This window comes from Zootoca vivipara, chromosome 14 (assembly GCF_965207765.1).
Source record: "Zootoca vivipara chromosome 14, rZooViv2.hap1.1, whole genome shotgun sequence".
In the NCBI taxonomy this organism is placed as follows: Eukaryota; Metazoa; Chordata; class Lepidosauria; order Squamata; family Lacertidae; genus Zootoca; species Zootoca vivipara.
In genome coordinates, this window is record NC_142597.1 from 44,355,149 (window position 1) to 44,367,439 (window position 12,291).

The following is a 12,291-nucleotide window of genomic DNA, read 5'->3' on the forward strand; positions in this document are numbered from 1 at the left end:
ACCCCAGGCCTCTCTCTCCCAGCCTTACCTGGGCATGCTAGGGTCCTTCTGCATGCCAAGCAGATGCTCTGCCCCACCCTCTACTGGGGCGGAAACGGCCTATGCTTCAGTGGTCGCGCGTGCCTTGAATGCATGCAAAACGGGAGTTGCCTGTATACATCCCCGGAGGACCCTGCTCCCTCCCTCCCACCCTTGATTTGGAACAGCCAGCCTTGACATCTGCACTCCCACCAGCAGCTAAATCTTTTGTTACCATCTTCCTGCTTTGCTACTACACGGATTTATAACAGCTGGCCCTGACCCCAGACTCCTGGGGTGGGGTAGGGAGGTTAAAGGAGGGTTACCAGACGTCCCTGGTTCCTGGGGAAAGCCCCCAGATTCGCCAATCTGTCCCCGGACAAAATCTGTCCCAGGAATGTCCCCGGATATTAATTAATACCCCCTGATTTATGCCTGGGGACTTTTGGCAAAACAACATGGCGGGTGCCAAGGCAGTGAACAGCGCCAGAGCCCTCTCCCCAAACTCATGCAGAGCCGCCCGCAGAAGAAGAGCCCACGGCGCTCTTCTCCTGTGGGCTCTGTGCGCCCGAGTTGGGGGGGGTGAGCGAGGTGCTGAGGCGGTGAAGAAGAGGAGCAGAAGCCTAGAAAAGAGCTGTGCTGCGTTGCGAGACAGAGAGAGAGAGATGGAGCCTTGTGTGTGTGTTTTAATGTGTGTTTTCCCCAGACCGGCAAGCACCTTTACTTGATCTCTCCCCCCCCACCCCCAACCTCTTTTTTTGGTGTTTGTATGTTTGTAGATGGGCTTCTCCACCTGCCTTGTGTTGAGGTGTGCGCCCGACAACTTTGGGGTCCCCCCCTAAAAAAGGTAAAGAACTCTGGGCAACCCTTTCCTAAAATAATAAAGCATGATTTTTTTTTAAGTGTCCCCGGATTCCTTGAAAAAAAATTGGTAACCATAGGTTAAAGGGGGGGAATTGTTGGTTCAATGTGAATGATTCTTGGTCTAGGGCGAGGTTGAGGTTTTGTTTATTTGTTAATTTGTTTATTTGTTAATCCGAGTATTGCTTTGCTTATTATTTCACCTTTTTTAAAAATGGATGTCATGTTATATGAAATATTAATGTATTACATGAATCCCCCCTCCCCAACTCCCCCCCCCATGGTACTATGTATTGTATATCTTTCTTTTGTTGTAAGATGCTTGGAGACCTTTGGGTGACAAACGACTAATAAGTCTAATAAATGAATATTTACGGGCTTCAAGAACAGTTGCAAAACAACCCTGTGTGTTTGGAAACGGGCCCATTAATCTGTGGCTACCGGTAAGGTAAGCTCCTGAGTGGAAGCTGTGGTCTCCTTTGCAAAGGCTGAAGCAACAGAGCTAATTCCTGAGCAGAGAATCCGTCAACATACATCAAGGCTTGCACAGGTGTCAGGGTGGGGGGGTTCCAATTCCTCCACCTGGCCTGGCTAAACAAACACTGAGACGGAGAACGCACTGCTTGAAAACATCCTGTGGGGAAAACGAAAGAGGGGCACCATCCAGCTGGCAATCAGGGTAGGTAGGGGGAACTACAGCTGAGGAATCGGTAACCGCAAGTTATCTTCCATATGGTTTCAAGAACGCAAGCATGCTATAAGCCAGGCTTCCCCAAACTAAGGCCCGGGGGCCGGATGCGGCCCGCGAGGCTTTCTTATGCGGCCCCCGCCACCCACTCCTGCCGCGTGCTCTTAACGGCGCGGCTTCCCACTTCCGGGTCGCCGGAGCGTCGGAAATAGCTTGTGCGCATGCCCAAGCGTCATTTCCGGCGCACTTCCGTGCGCATGCGCACAAGCTCTTTCTGCTGTTCCGGTGACCCGGAAGTGCGCTGCAAACCGCTCCCACGTGCTCCGGCTCACAGCACAATTGGCGCTGGCGGCACCGGCCCTCGGCAACGTAAGTTTGGGGGCCCCTGCTATAAGCACTCTAGCCTCAAAGCCTTGGATATTACATTTTTTGTAAATGATCATAATAAAATAGGCAAAATGCCCACCAAGCTAAAGGCAAAATACTCTTTGGACGATGTGAGGTTGCAAATCCCTACCATCAAAGCTGCCACACTACGGCTGCTGCCTCTCTCTCTGCTCTGGGCTACAGAGCCCCACTCTCAAAAGGAAATGGCATTAGGAGCGCAAGGCTTTCCGGCCAGAAAAACCCTCGTCCCGTAGCAGCAGGGCCAGAAATGCATCGATCCTGACAAGCCACCCACCCAGAGTGCCACAAACGTCCACGGCAATTAAGCGTGGAGGAAGGAGGTGGGGCTGGTCCGCGAGGAAAGAGAGCAGTGCCTGGATCCCCGGGTCAAAGCTAAAGTATTCAAGTTGGCCACAGGAGAAGTGGAAGAGAGACTGGATAGAGAAGAGTTTCCTCCTTTTCTCATAACGCTAGAACTCGGGGATGAATGTTGGAAGACTCAGAATAGATAAAAGAAAGCCTGTTTTCTTCACACAAGGTCATAGTTAACCCATGGAACTCGCTCCTGCAGGAGGCTGTGACGGTGACCAACTTGGATGGCTTTAAAAGAGGATTAGACAAACTCATTGCCAGCCAGGGTGGCTCCGCTCTGCCTCCACAGTTGGAGTTACAGGTAGGTAGCCATGTTGGTCTGAGTCGAAGCAAAATAAAAAAACTCCTTCAGTAGCACCTTAAAGACCAACTAAGTTTATATTTTGGTATGAGCTTTCGTGTGCATGCACACTTCTTCAGATACACAGTGTGTATCTGAAGAAGTGTGCATGCACACGAAAGCTCATACCAAAATATAAACTTAGTTGGTCTTTAAGGTGCTACTGAAGGAATTTTTTTATTCCACAGTTGGAGACAGCGATGCTTACAAATACCAGTTGCTGGAAACCACAGGAGGGGAGAGGGCTCTTGTGCTTGACTCCAGTTTGTGCATTTCCCATAAAAGACAACTGGTTGGCCACTGTGAAAACAGGATACTAGCTTAAGATGCACCCCCCCCCTTTGGCCTGATCCAGCAGAGTTCTTATCTTTTCATATTCTTAGACTTCTAGGGGAGGGGAGGGACTGCTCCTCTCATCTGGCCTGAAACTGATGGATGACTTCCTAAAACTCAAGGGAGGAAGGGAATCTACCTGTCCTCTATCAACCTGGAAAGGGAGGTTGTCTTCCACGAGATGGATTGAGAAAGTGTTTTATCAGCCTCAGCAGCCAACTCAATTAGCTTTCAGTCAAAAACCATATTAGAAAAGATGTGATGAATAGATGTCTTTTTTTAGTCAAGATTTGTGGCATATCCATCAACACACACACACACACACACTCAAAGTCTTGTGCTTTCTTATTAAGAATATTCAAGATAAATGGATCCTTGGGGACTTGCCTGACAGGTGCTGTACCTGCAAATCTGCGATACCTGCAAATTATGCATGAGGGGCCACAATGCACCAGGAATCAAACTGGCACAGAAATTGTCATAAACCATGATAAATGGGAGTTGCTCCTTATTTGTCACAGTGGGATTTGTGCAGAAGTTCATCAAACCCAATGGAAGTAAAAATCCACAGACTGCAGAATGTAGTACCGGGTGCAGAATTTCGCTTGTTGGGAACTTTGGCCTTTTGCCTTTAAATATGAAGTTTCTAGTCCTTATGGTATGAATAAGGCAGTGGCCTATCTGCTGAAATCTAAGTAGTCAGAGAGGTAAACAGAGTAGGGCTGCTATTATGGACTGTGGGGGTGGGTGGGGGTGCTTCGGACCCCTGCTGAGCAGCTCATGGCTCCCCTCCCTAGGGAACAGAGCATGCAGTATGATTTATGCAGGTCACGGAATCTAGTTTCTCTTAGGGCAGAATTGGCTTTAACTTGGCGAAGTACTGGTCGCAAAGACGGTGCTGCTTCCCATTCTTCAGCCTACTGCTGCCACCAAATAGCCCGCAGGTCCCCCGTTCCTGCTCCACCCACTACACTGCACACTCCCTTCCTCCACCGACTTTTCAAAGCCAGAAGGTGCTCAAAGCTTCAGGACACTCCTAACTAATAGCATTTGCCCATTATCTATTCACAATAGACACCCAGCAAGTGAAAATCAATGGATGCCCCTCCCTCCCTCAGCCCTTCCAAACTTTGCAAATGCCAGCAAGAGCCCCATGGGGAAATGGAGGGATGCACAGACACGGTTTATCAGATTCCTTGGCCTATCACAACCAAGCAAAATTTTAAAAAGCCATTTCCTGTAAGAGGTTTTCATGCACCTTTGATTACAGAAAATAACAAAACTGCCTTCAACAGGAGCAGATATTGGAGAGCGGCTCTTCTAGAGGGGAAGAGCGCCCCCTGGAGCCCACATGCTGCTATGGCTTTTGCAGAAAGTATCCTGCTGCTATCACATTTCCCTGCATTTTTTTTTAAGGAATGCAGTTTCATAAAAGGCACTGTGAAATCAGTACGTTGTGTGTTTTTTTAAAGTATTTTCACTGATTTGCTTCCCCCCCCTAACACTCCAACCCCAGCCAGCAGGGTCACATTGCCCATTTGGATGAATGAGACTGTGCCCCACCAGCCACAGCCTGCTCTCAGCCAGCCTCTCACCTGCCTGGCTTTCTACTCATAACCCATCCAGGAGGTTGCCCTGCCTGCCATCTTCCTCCTCTTTAGTCTCAGTGTTGTCCCTCGTAGAAATCAGCAGGATGGAGGACGGACATGGACAAAGCCAGAATTTGTTTTCTCTGGCGCCACCTGCTGCTGGGCTCCCCACGTTTTGCCTAACCAGGCCTAATGGGCAGTGCCCACCCCTGCTTTAAGGTGGCACAAGGCTCCTTGGCTTTTCTGGCTGCAAGAGTCTAACACGGCCACTCCTGCTGGAAATGTCTGATTATCTTTGAGGAATAATCCGATACCAGGCACAGACTTACTTCCGAAGGTGCTCGTGTTCCTTTAAGAAAAGCTCTGTCCTTCTGTTGTTGACGCCACACCCGCTTTTGTAGGACCTGGAAGATAAAGGTAGAAAAAGTCCCCAAAAAATGAGATTGCAGGAGCAGTGAACAATGTTATAGTTAATTGTTGCAGCTTGTCTTCACTTACCCTGCCCCACTGCCCAGCTCACAGAAGAATATTCCTATGTTATGAATGGTCCATATGTCACCATTAAGAAAAAGAGGTTGGGATAGGCCAATATATATATGCGGACTGTCCCTGGATCAAGGGACTGTTCTTCTTCAAGTTCTCAAAGCTCTTAACCTAGCTCAAGGCTGTCATCTGAACTAGTCAGATGTTTAAGTGGTAATCAATCACAGTCAGTCCATCATTTTAAAAATAAGACTTTAGAGCCGCCTAGCCACAAAATGGCAACTAGGCATTCTGTTTTGGTGACTGTAATCTTGGCTCAAGGAGCCACTTGGTGCCTAGTTTATATATCTCAGTTTCTAACAGTGTCTGCAGGCCCCAAGCCCCAGCAGAACAGAATGTTGGCTGCGCCACCAAGTCGCCTGGGAGTGAATCAACAGGCAGGGTCAGTCTCGCTGCTCCTTTCACCATTTGGGCAATTCAAATTGTAGCCCCTGTGAAAAAGCCAGTTGCCAATCGCAGCAACATAGTGCTACTTTTGCTGTTCTGGAGGACAAAAGGCTAATTCTGCGGTTCTCAGCAGACAGAAGGCAGCCACAGGCTGAGCTCCATTCAAAACAGCAGCGGCCTCCAGGAAAGTAAATATTTGCTGGAGGGAAAACACAAGCAGGGAGTGGCTAATTGCATAAAGCAAAGACCCGATTCTTGTTGTTGGCAAATCCTGCACAGCTTTGGGGAAGCAAAAGAGAAATTCCCAGGGCATATTTTTCTTGGGAATGTGGCAAACTATCTTTTCCATGCTCTGTCAGCCTAGGTTTTATTGGAACAGAAAATTTTGCTGCATCTCTCCCCCTGCTCCTCTTTGGAGTCTCTTACCTTTGAAAGCTAACTCCATCACACCAGACTTCTTCAATCTTGGGACCCCAGACGTTGTTGGACTACAATTGTCCCTGATCATTGGGCTAAGCTGGCTGGGTGTGATGGGAGTTGGGAGTCCATTTCTCCCCCCCCCCCCGGACTCCCCCCAGGCCTTGCCCTCGCTGGCCCTTCTTTGCTTCCACCTCAAGTGTTTTTGCCAGGCTGGGACTGTGCCCTTGAACTCCGATCTGCCTCTCTGCTGGCTTGGAGAGGGGTGTGTGTAGAAATGAATGAACCTTCGCTGCCCCAGTCACTTTCTCCTCTGGCTCTGTCCACCAATGGCCTGCAGTCCTCAAGAGGCTGCCCAGAAGGCAATGTGGCCCTCGGGCTGAAAAACATTCTCTACCCTTGGGCTCTGGGTCACCAAGAATGCCTTTCTGCCCTGGTGGGGCTCAGGTAAAGGCCACTAACGAATGCAGATAGCGCTAACTTACTCGATATCCTTCCGCACCGAACCCATGAGATTCTCTCTTTCCCGCACTGCCAGGAAGTTGGTTTTGGTTTTGTGGAATTCGTGTGTGTAGTCCTGTAACAAGAGCAAAAGATTCCAAGCATGTTAGACTTTGAGAAGTGCGGTTCTTCCTCTAAGGGTGAAGCTCAAAACATTACAAATCGTCCGAGAGCCTTTCCCAACCCACTGACCCCCTCCACATGTTCTGAACTACAACTCCCAGCAGACCCTGCAAACGGTGTTCAGGGATGAGGAGGGTTGGAGTCCAATAACACCCGAAGGGCGCCAGCTTGTGGGACGGCTGTCCTATAGTATGTACCAGGTGTAAAACTAAGGCTCATACAGAAACAGGTCTACCAAGGACTCTGGCTCAGTAGATGCCTACTCTAGCCTAAGAGTTGCGGCTGCATCCCTTTTAAGAACGGGATCAGGGTCACATTTATTCTCTGCGAGATGTCCAGGACTTCATACATGACATGGCAGCCTTGTTCACACACAACAGTAAACCGTAGCTAACTGTGTACTGCGAACGCACCAATCTTGACCAATTTGCTCCTCCCTACTAGCTCACAGAACAAGCAAAAATATACGAGAAGGAGAGACACTCACCCTGGAAGACCAGCTCTATAGTCTTGGGGTGTGTCTAATTCCTATGGTGTTGGTGAATGTCTAAGCGGCCTCTAGAGGCCGGAGCACCTATTTCTGGCTGCTGCTGGTTTGTTCCCAGACAGGGCCAGCTTGCCCACTGTACTTCAAGCTCTAATAATGTCCTAACTGGACTCCTGCAATGCACCCTATGCTGCCATTGAAGACGGCTTGGAAGCTGCAGCTAATGCAAGTTGCAGCTGTGAGAATTCCATTGGGCTTCTCACCGAGGGACCATGGAAACTCTGCTCCTGAAGCATTTGCACCCAAAGCCAATTAGCTACCCAATTCAAGGTCTTGGTTTTGATGTACAAAAGCCCTATGAGGCTTGGGACCCACTTATCCAAGAGACTGGTCATCGGGGAATGGGGAACTGGTCATCATCCCTGACCAGAAGAGAAGAGAAGGTTAAGGGGTGATATGATAGCCATGTTCAAATATATAAAAGGATGTCATATAGAGGAGGGAGAAAGGTTATTTTCTGCTGCTCCAGAGAAGCGGACACGGAGCAATGGATTCAAGTTACAAGAAAGAAGATTCCACCTAAACATTAGGAAGAACTTCCTGACAGTAAGAGCTGTTCAACAGTGGAATTTGCTGCCAAGGAGTGTGGTGGAGTCTCCTTCTTTGGAGGTCTTTAAGCAGGGGCTTGACAGGCATATGTCAAGAATGCTTTGATGGTGTTTCCTGCTTGGCAGGGGGTTGGACTGGATGGCCCTTGTGGTCTCTTCCAACTCTATGATTCTATGATTCTATACTCTTAAGACATACAGGGCTGTATCCAACGTTCCCTGTCCACTAGTGCAAAGGCTCTTGTGCTAGAGGACAGATGAGTTTTAACACTGTGCAACCAAGGAAGGCAATGAAACAGTTCTGCCAGCAGAAACTCGTTGCACGATAGATTGTGCAACTTACTTCACAGCAAGGTTGCCAGCTTGTGCGTTCTTTAACTTACCACCTCACTGGATACAACCTGTAGGCTTTACAAAACAGATGTTTTTTTTAAAAAAAATACTTGATCGTTGTGTATTTACTTCTGCAGTTGTAATACCCTACCTTCCAGGCAAAGAGCATGTATAAATGATAAAACTAACTGATGAATGCAAAACAAATCCATAGTCAATGTTCAGTGTTGGTTGCAAGGTCATGGTTTGCTCTACCTTTAAAGCACATTCCTCTCCTGCCCAAGAATCCTGGGAACCGTAGTTCCCCCTGCACAGCCAGAACTCCCAAACTCCCTTAACTATAGGCACATGGGAAGCTGCCTTATACTGAGTCAGACTATTGGTCTATTGAGGCTACACTGACTGGCAGCAGCTCTCCTGGGTCTCAGGGTGGGAGTCCTTCTCAGCCCTACCTGCAGAGGCTGCTGGGGATCGAACCGGAGACCTTCCGCTTGGAAAGCAGATTCTCTACCACTAAGCTACAGCCCTGATCCTGGGAAATACAGTTCTCAGGATTCTTTGGGCGAAGCCACAAGCTGTAAACATATGGTATATATGGCCTTGGTCCAGTATACCTGAAGGAGCGTCTCCACCTCCATCATTCTGCCCGGACACTGAGGTCCAGCACCGAGGGCCTTCTGGCGGTTCCCTCGTTGCGAGAAGCCAAGTTGCAGGGAACTAGGCAGAGGGCCTTCTCGGTGGTGGCGCCTGCCCTGTGGAACGCCCTCCCAACAGATGTCAAAGAGGAAAACAACTACCAGACTTTTAGAAGACATCTGAAGGCAGCCCTGTTCAGGGAGGCTTTTAATGTTTAATAGATTACTGTGTTTTATTTTTCTGTTGGAAGCCGCCCAGAGTGGCTGGGGAAACCCAGCCAGATGGGCGGGGTATAAATAATAAATTATTATTTATTATTATTATTATTAGAAAGTGATAGCAACTGGTTTCTTCCTGCACAAGGCTGGGGGGTGAGCAATGTGGGCCAGATCAACTATTAACCACAGTTTACGGTGATGCGTGGACTAGGCCAGCGACTGCTAGGTGCCAATCAAGTATGCTATAATAATAATTATAATAATTATTATTTATTTCTACCCCGCCCATCTGGCTGGATTTCCCCAGCCACTCTGGGCGGCTTCCAACAAAAGACTGAAAAGACATTAAAACATCAGTCATTAAAGACTTCCCTAAACAGGCTGAAAGAGCCGCCGAGTCTGGCAAACGCCAGAGCATCGCCCCCAGAGCTTCTTCCTACCTGCAAGATGTCTCTGTGCCGCTGCAAAGTGTGCATCAGAGCCGCGTTGAGGGATGGGACTCCAGCGCTGTTGGTGTACTCGGCCATTTTGTCATTTATCCCCGTGAGCTGTGAGAGGGAAAGAGGGAGCGCACAGGTTGGACAGGACACAGGTTCTTCACAGGAAAGTTAGAGCATGCATTTGGAAAGGGAAACCACTGCTTTTTTGAGCACACAGCAGCTGTTTTAACAAGGAGCAAGGCTGGCAGAAATCCTGGTGGCAGGTGTGGAAGGCATTCTGAAACAAACATGCTGGCTTTGCTAAACAAATGCTCAACAGTTCCATAATCACTGTTTTGGCCCAATGCTGTTCTGGGGCTTCAGAACATTACAAGAGCCTTTATGAACCAGGCCAAAGGGAGCCCGTCCAATCCAGCACCCTCTCCTCGCAGTGGCCAACCAGATGCCCCAGTGAGAAGCCCACAAGTAAGACCTGGGCACAACAGCACCATTATGCCCACCTGTAGTTCCCAGGAACTGGGAGGCATACAGAGCTATACCGCTCCAACGGTGGAGTCAGTACAGTTTGATGCAATTTGTGCACAAACAACTCATATATTTTGAGGATTTCTATACCTCTCTTTGGAATACATATCTGAGGGCTGTCTATGGTGAGAAACTATCAGCAGTAAAATAAGCAACAACCAATATGTCAAAGTGCATCAAAAATGACAATACGTAGTGTGAAATCAGACAAAGCCATCAGTGTTGAGAAATTTAAAAAGGTCTTATTACCCAGCCTTGCACTGCAACTCTTGTGTGGGTGAAATACGCTGGCATTTTTCCAGGCCTCCCCTTTTGGATTGAGCTTGTAAAGAGCAAAACCCATGAGTTCTGGTGGAGGAAAAGAGGCCGTTCCAAGACCCTCCGGGGAGTTTAAATTGGGGTGGGTGGAAGGCAGGTAGGGATCTACTGGAACATCTCAGGATGGAAGTGCAGCAGTAGTAGATTCCTTTGTTTGTTTGCCTTCACCAGACTATCCCAAACCAAAAGAAAAGGTTTAACAGTACGAAAGTAACACAAGACACTGTCAATGGACATTAACCCAGATAAAATACAACATAAGTAATCTTAAAATGCTGCGTTACCCTTGCTGATCACAACGTGCCTCTTTAAAAAGGGAGGGAAAGGTTCCTCTCTTAACAAAGATTAAATGAAAAGGAGATGAAATAAAAGGAGTTTACACAAATCTGACTAAAATTATGTAAAGCTGCAATTTGATACGCATTGAGGGTTCCTGTTATTAACAATGAGATAATTTTATTATCATTCACCAACAGTAGTTTTTTTATTTTTGAGTCTTATGTAAAAGCTAAATGAATAAAAAGCATAAAACTAACATAAAATACCTAAAATTGTCCCAAGTATTGCTCTCCGAGAGGGTTTTTAGCTCCTGCCTGTTTAACAACAGCAGCAACTTTTAAAAGGCCTTTTCTTACCACCTTTGAAAGTAGGCTTCTGGGGTTTCTGATGATTTACAGCCACCTAGATGTAGATAAATACTTATATATAATCAGGTCATTCCAGGAGATGGCTCATGGAATGAGGAGAGAACTGGCTGGGCTCCTGGACCATCAATCTGCATCTGACCTCAGTCCTAATTTAATTACTAATTGCTTAGCAGTTTAAGAAATTCCCTAATGTCTGCATCACAGCAGTAGAGCACAACTTTAAAAAAGGGGGGGGGTTAAGGAAATTGAAGCGGAAAAGGCATTCATTCCAGGCAGAAGATGACTTTTTTGCTCATGGGAGAAAACACACTTTAAGGAAACACAGCCACCACTTTCTGAACTGTTGTTTTTTTTAGCTGCTCCAGTAGCTCATGTCAAAAACCTTGGAGGTCACAACAGAGGCCTGGGAATTTAACCGACTGAAATCCCACTCACCTTCCCCAAGAGCTGCTCTATTTCCACAGCCATTGTTTCGAACATTCGGTCTTGGCTTGATCCATTCAGAAGAGGGGTTGTGTCCGAGCTGAGTGACGAGAAAGACAGACAGACACCCCTCTGTAAATATTATGGCAGAGTAAAAAAGGTGTGCCTAATTGTCACAAAATGTCACGGGGGACCGTGCAACCCAGAAGGCCCTGTTAACGCTGGGGAAACCAATGGGCCACAGGCAAAAGCCCAGGAATCCCAGGTGCTTATGCCAGCCTCTGTGGCTCTCACCTGCAGAGGGGGGGGGGGAAACAGTTGCACGTGTGCTCTCCTGGGTCTTAAAGGCACAGGAGGAAAAGCGCTGTTGCCAGGCTCTTCAGCCTGTCCCTTTAAACTGCCATGATGCTGGAACTGTGGCTTCCTATTGTCATGGACTGACTGGATGCAGAGTAGTGGTGGGAGGCACCAGCCAGGGAACCCCCAAAGGAGCAGAATGGGAGGAGGAGGTGACAGAAGATCTAATAGGTAACAGGGTTTAATGAGCTGAAAGAGTCTGGGGCAGGAGGCAGTCCAGAATCAGAGGCAGAAGGGGAAGCCGGAGAGGAGTGGAGGAGGGTTGTTGAAGCAGCCAGGGGGTCTCTCCCTTCTACTGCGATCAGTTCCCCTCCCTGCTGGTTTTCCAGAATACACAGAGGAATTAAGAGAGCAGAGCAAAGAGAGACAAGACGAAGGAGCTTCAGGTTGCTGGGGAAGGAGTCTTAGGGAGCAGTGGGGCAAGACCCACTGGGAAGAGTTGCTGTGACCACTAGGCCTGCACTGTTTTGGTTCCTTTGAATAAAGTGTCATCTTCCACTGACACCAGGTGTTTTATTGCTGACCTGCTCTTGACTCTGTCTCCTGACACCTATTCTGGAAAGTACAGCACTGGTTTCAGGACAGGCCAACAGCAGCTAAGAGAAGCAGTGGGAAGAACCTGGAAGCAGAACGTCCCTCTTTGCCTGGCCCCTCAAAGCTTCTGGAGAAGCCTCTCCCTAGCAGTAGCCTCATAGGTACTGTAAAAGCAATTAGGAATTGTGGATGGGGCACAACCCCTA

The 12,291-nt window shown here is 48.1% G+C and overlaps 1 protein-coding gene across 3 annotated transcripts in view; it reads right to left on the reverse strand.

Annotated features, from left to right (window-relative positions):
• The window catches only part of GOSR1 (golgi SNAP receptor complex member 1), an 82,678-nt gene that overhangs the window by 66,024 nt on the left and 4,363 nt on the right, over positions 1-12,291 (reverse strand). For all 3 annotated transcript variants that reach the window (XM_088657571.1, XM_060283079.2, XM_060283078.2), the window contains exons 3-6: positions 11,207-11,294; positions 9,282-9,389; positions 6,421-6,512; positions 4,918-4,992 (exon numbers count right to left, since the gene is read on the reverse strand). In XM_088657571.1, the coding sequence (XP_088513697.1) occupies positions 4,918-4,992; positions 6,421-6,512; positions 9,282-9,389; positions 11,207-11,294 (363 nt within the window). The remainder of the gene's footprint in view (positions 1-4,917; positions 4,993-6,420; positions 6,513-9,281; positions 9,390-11,206; positions 11,295-12,291) is intronic.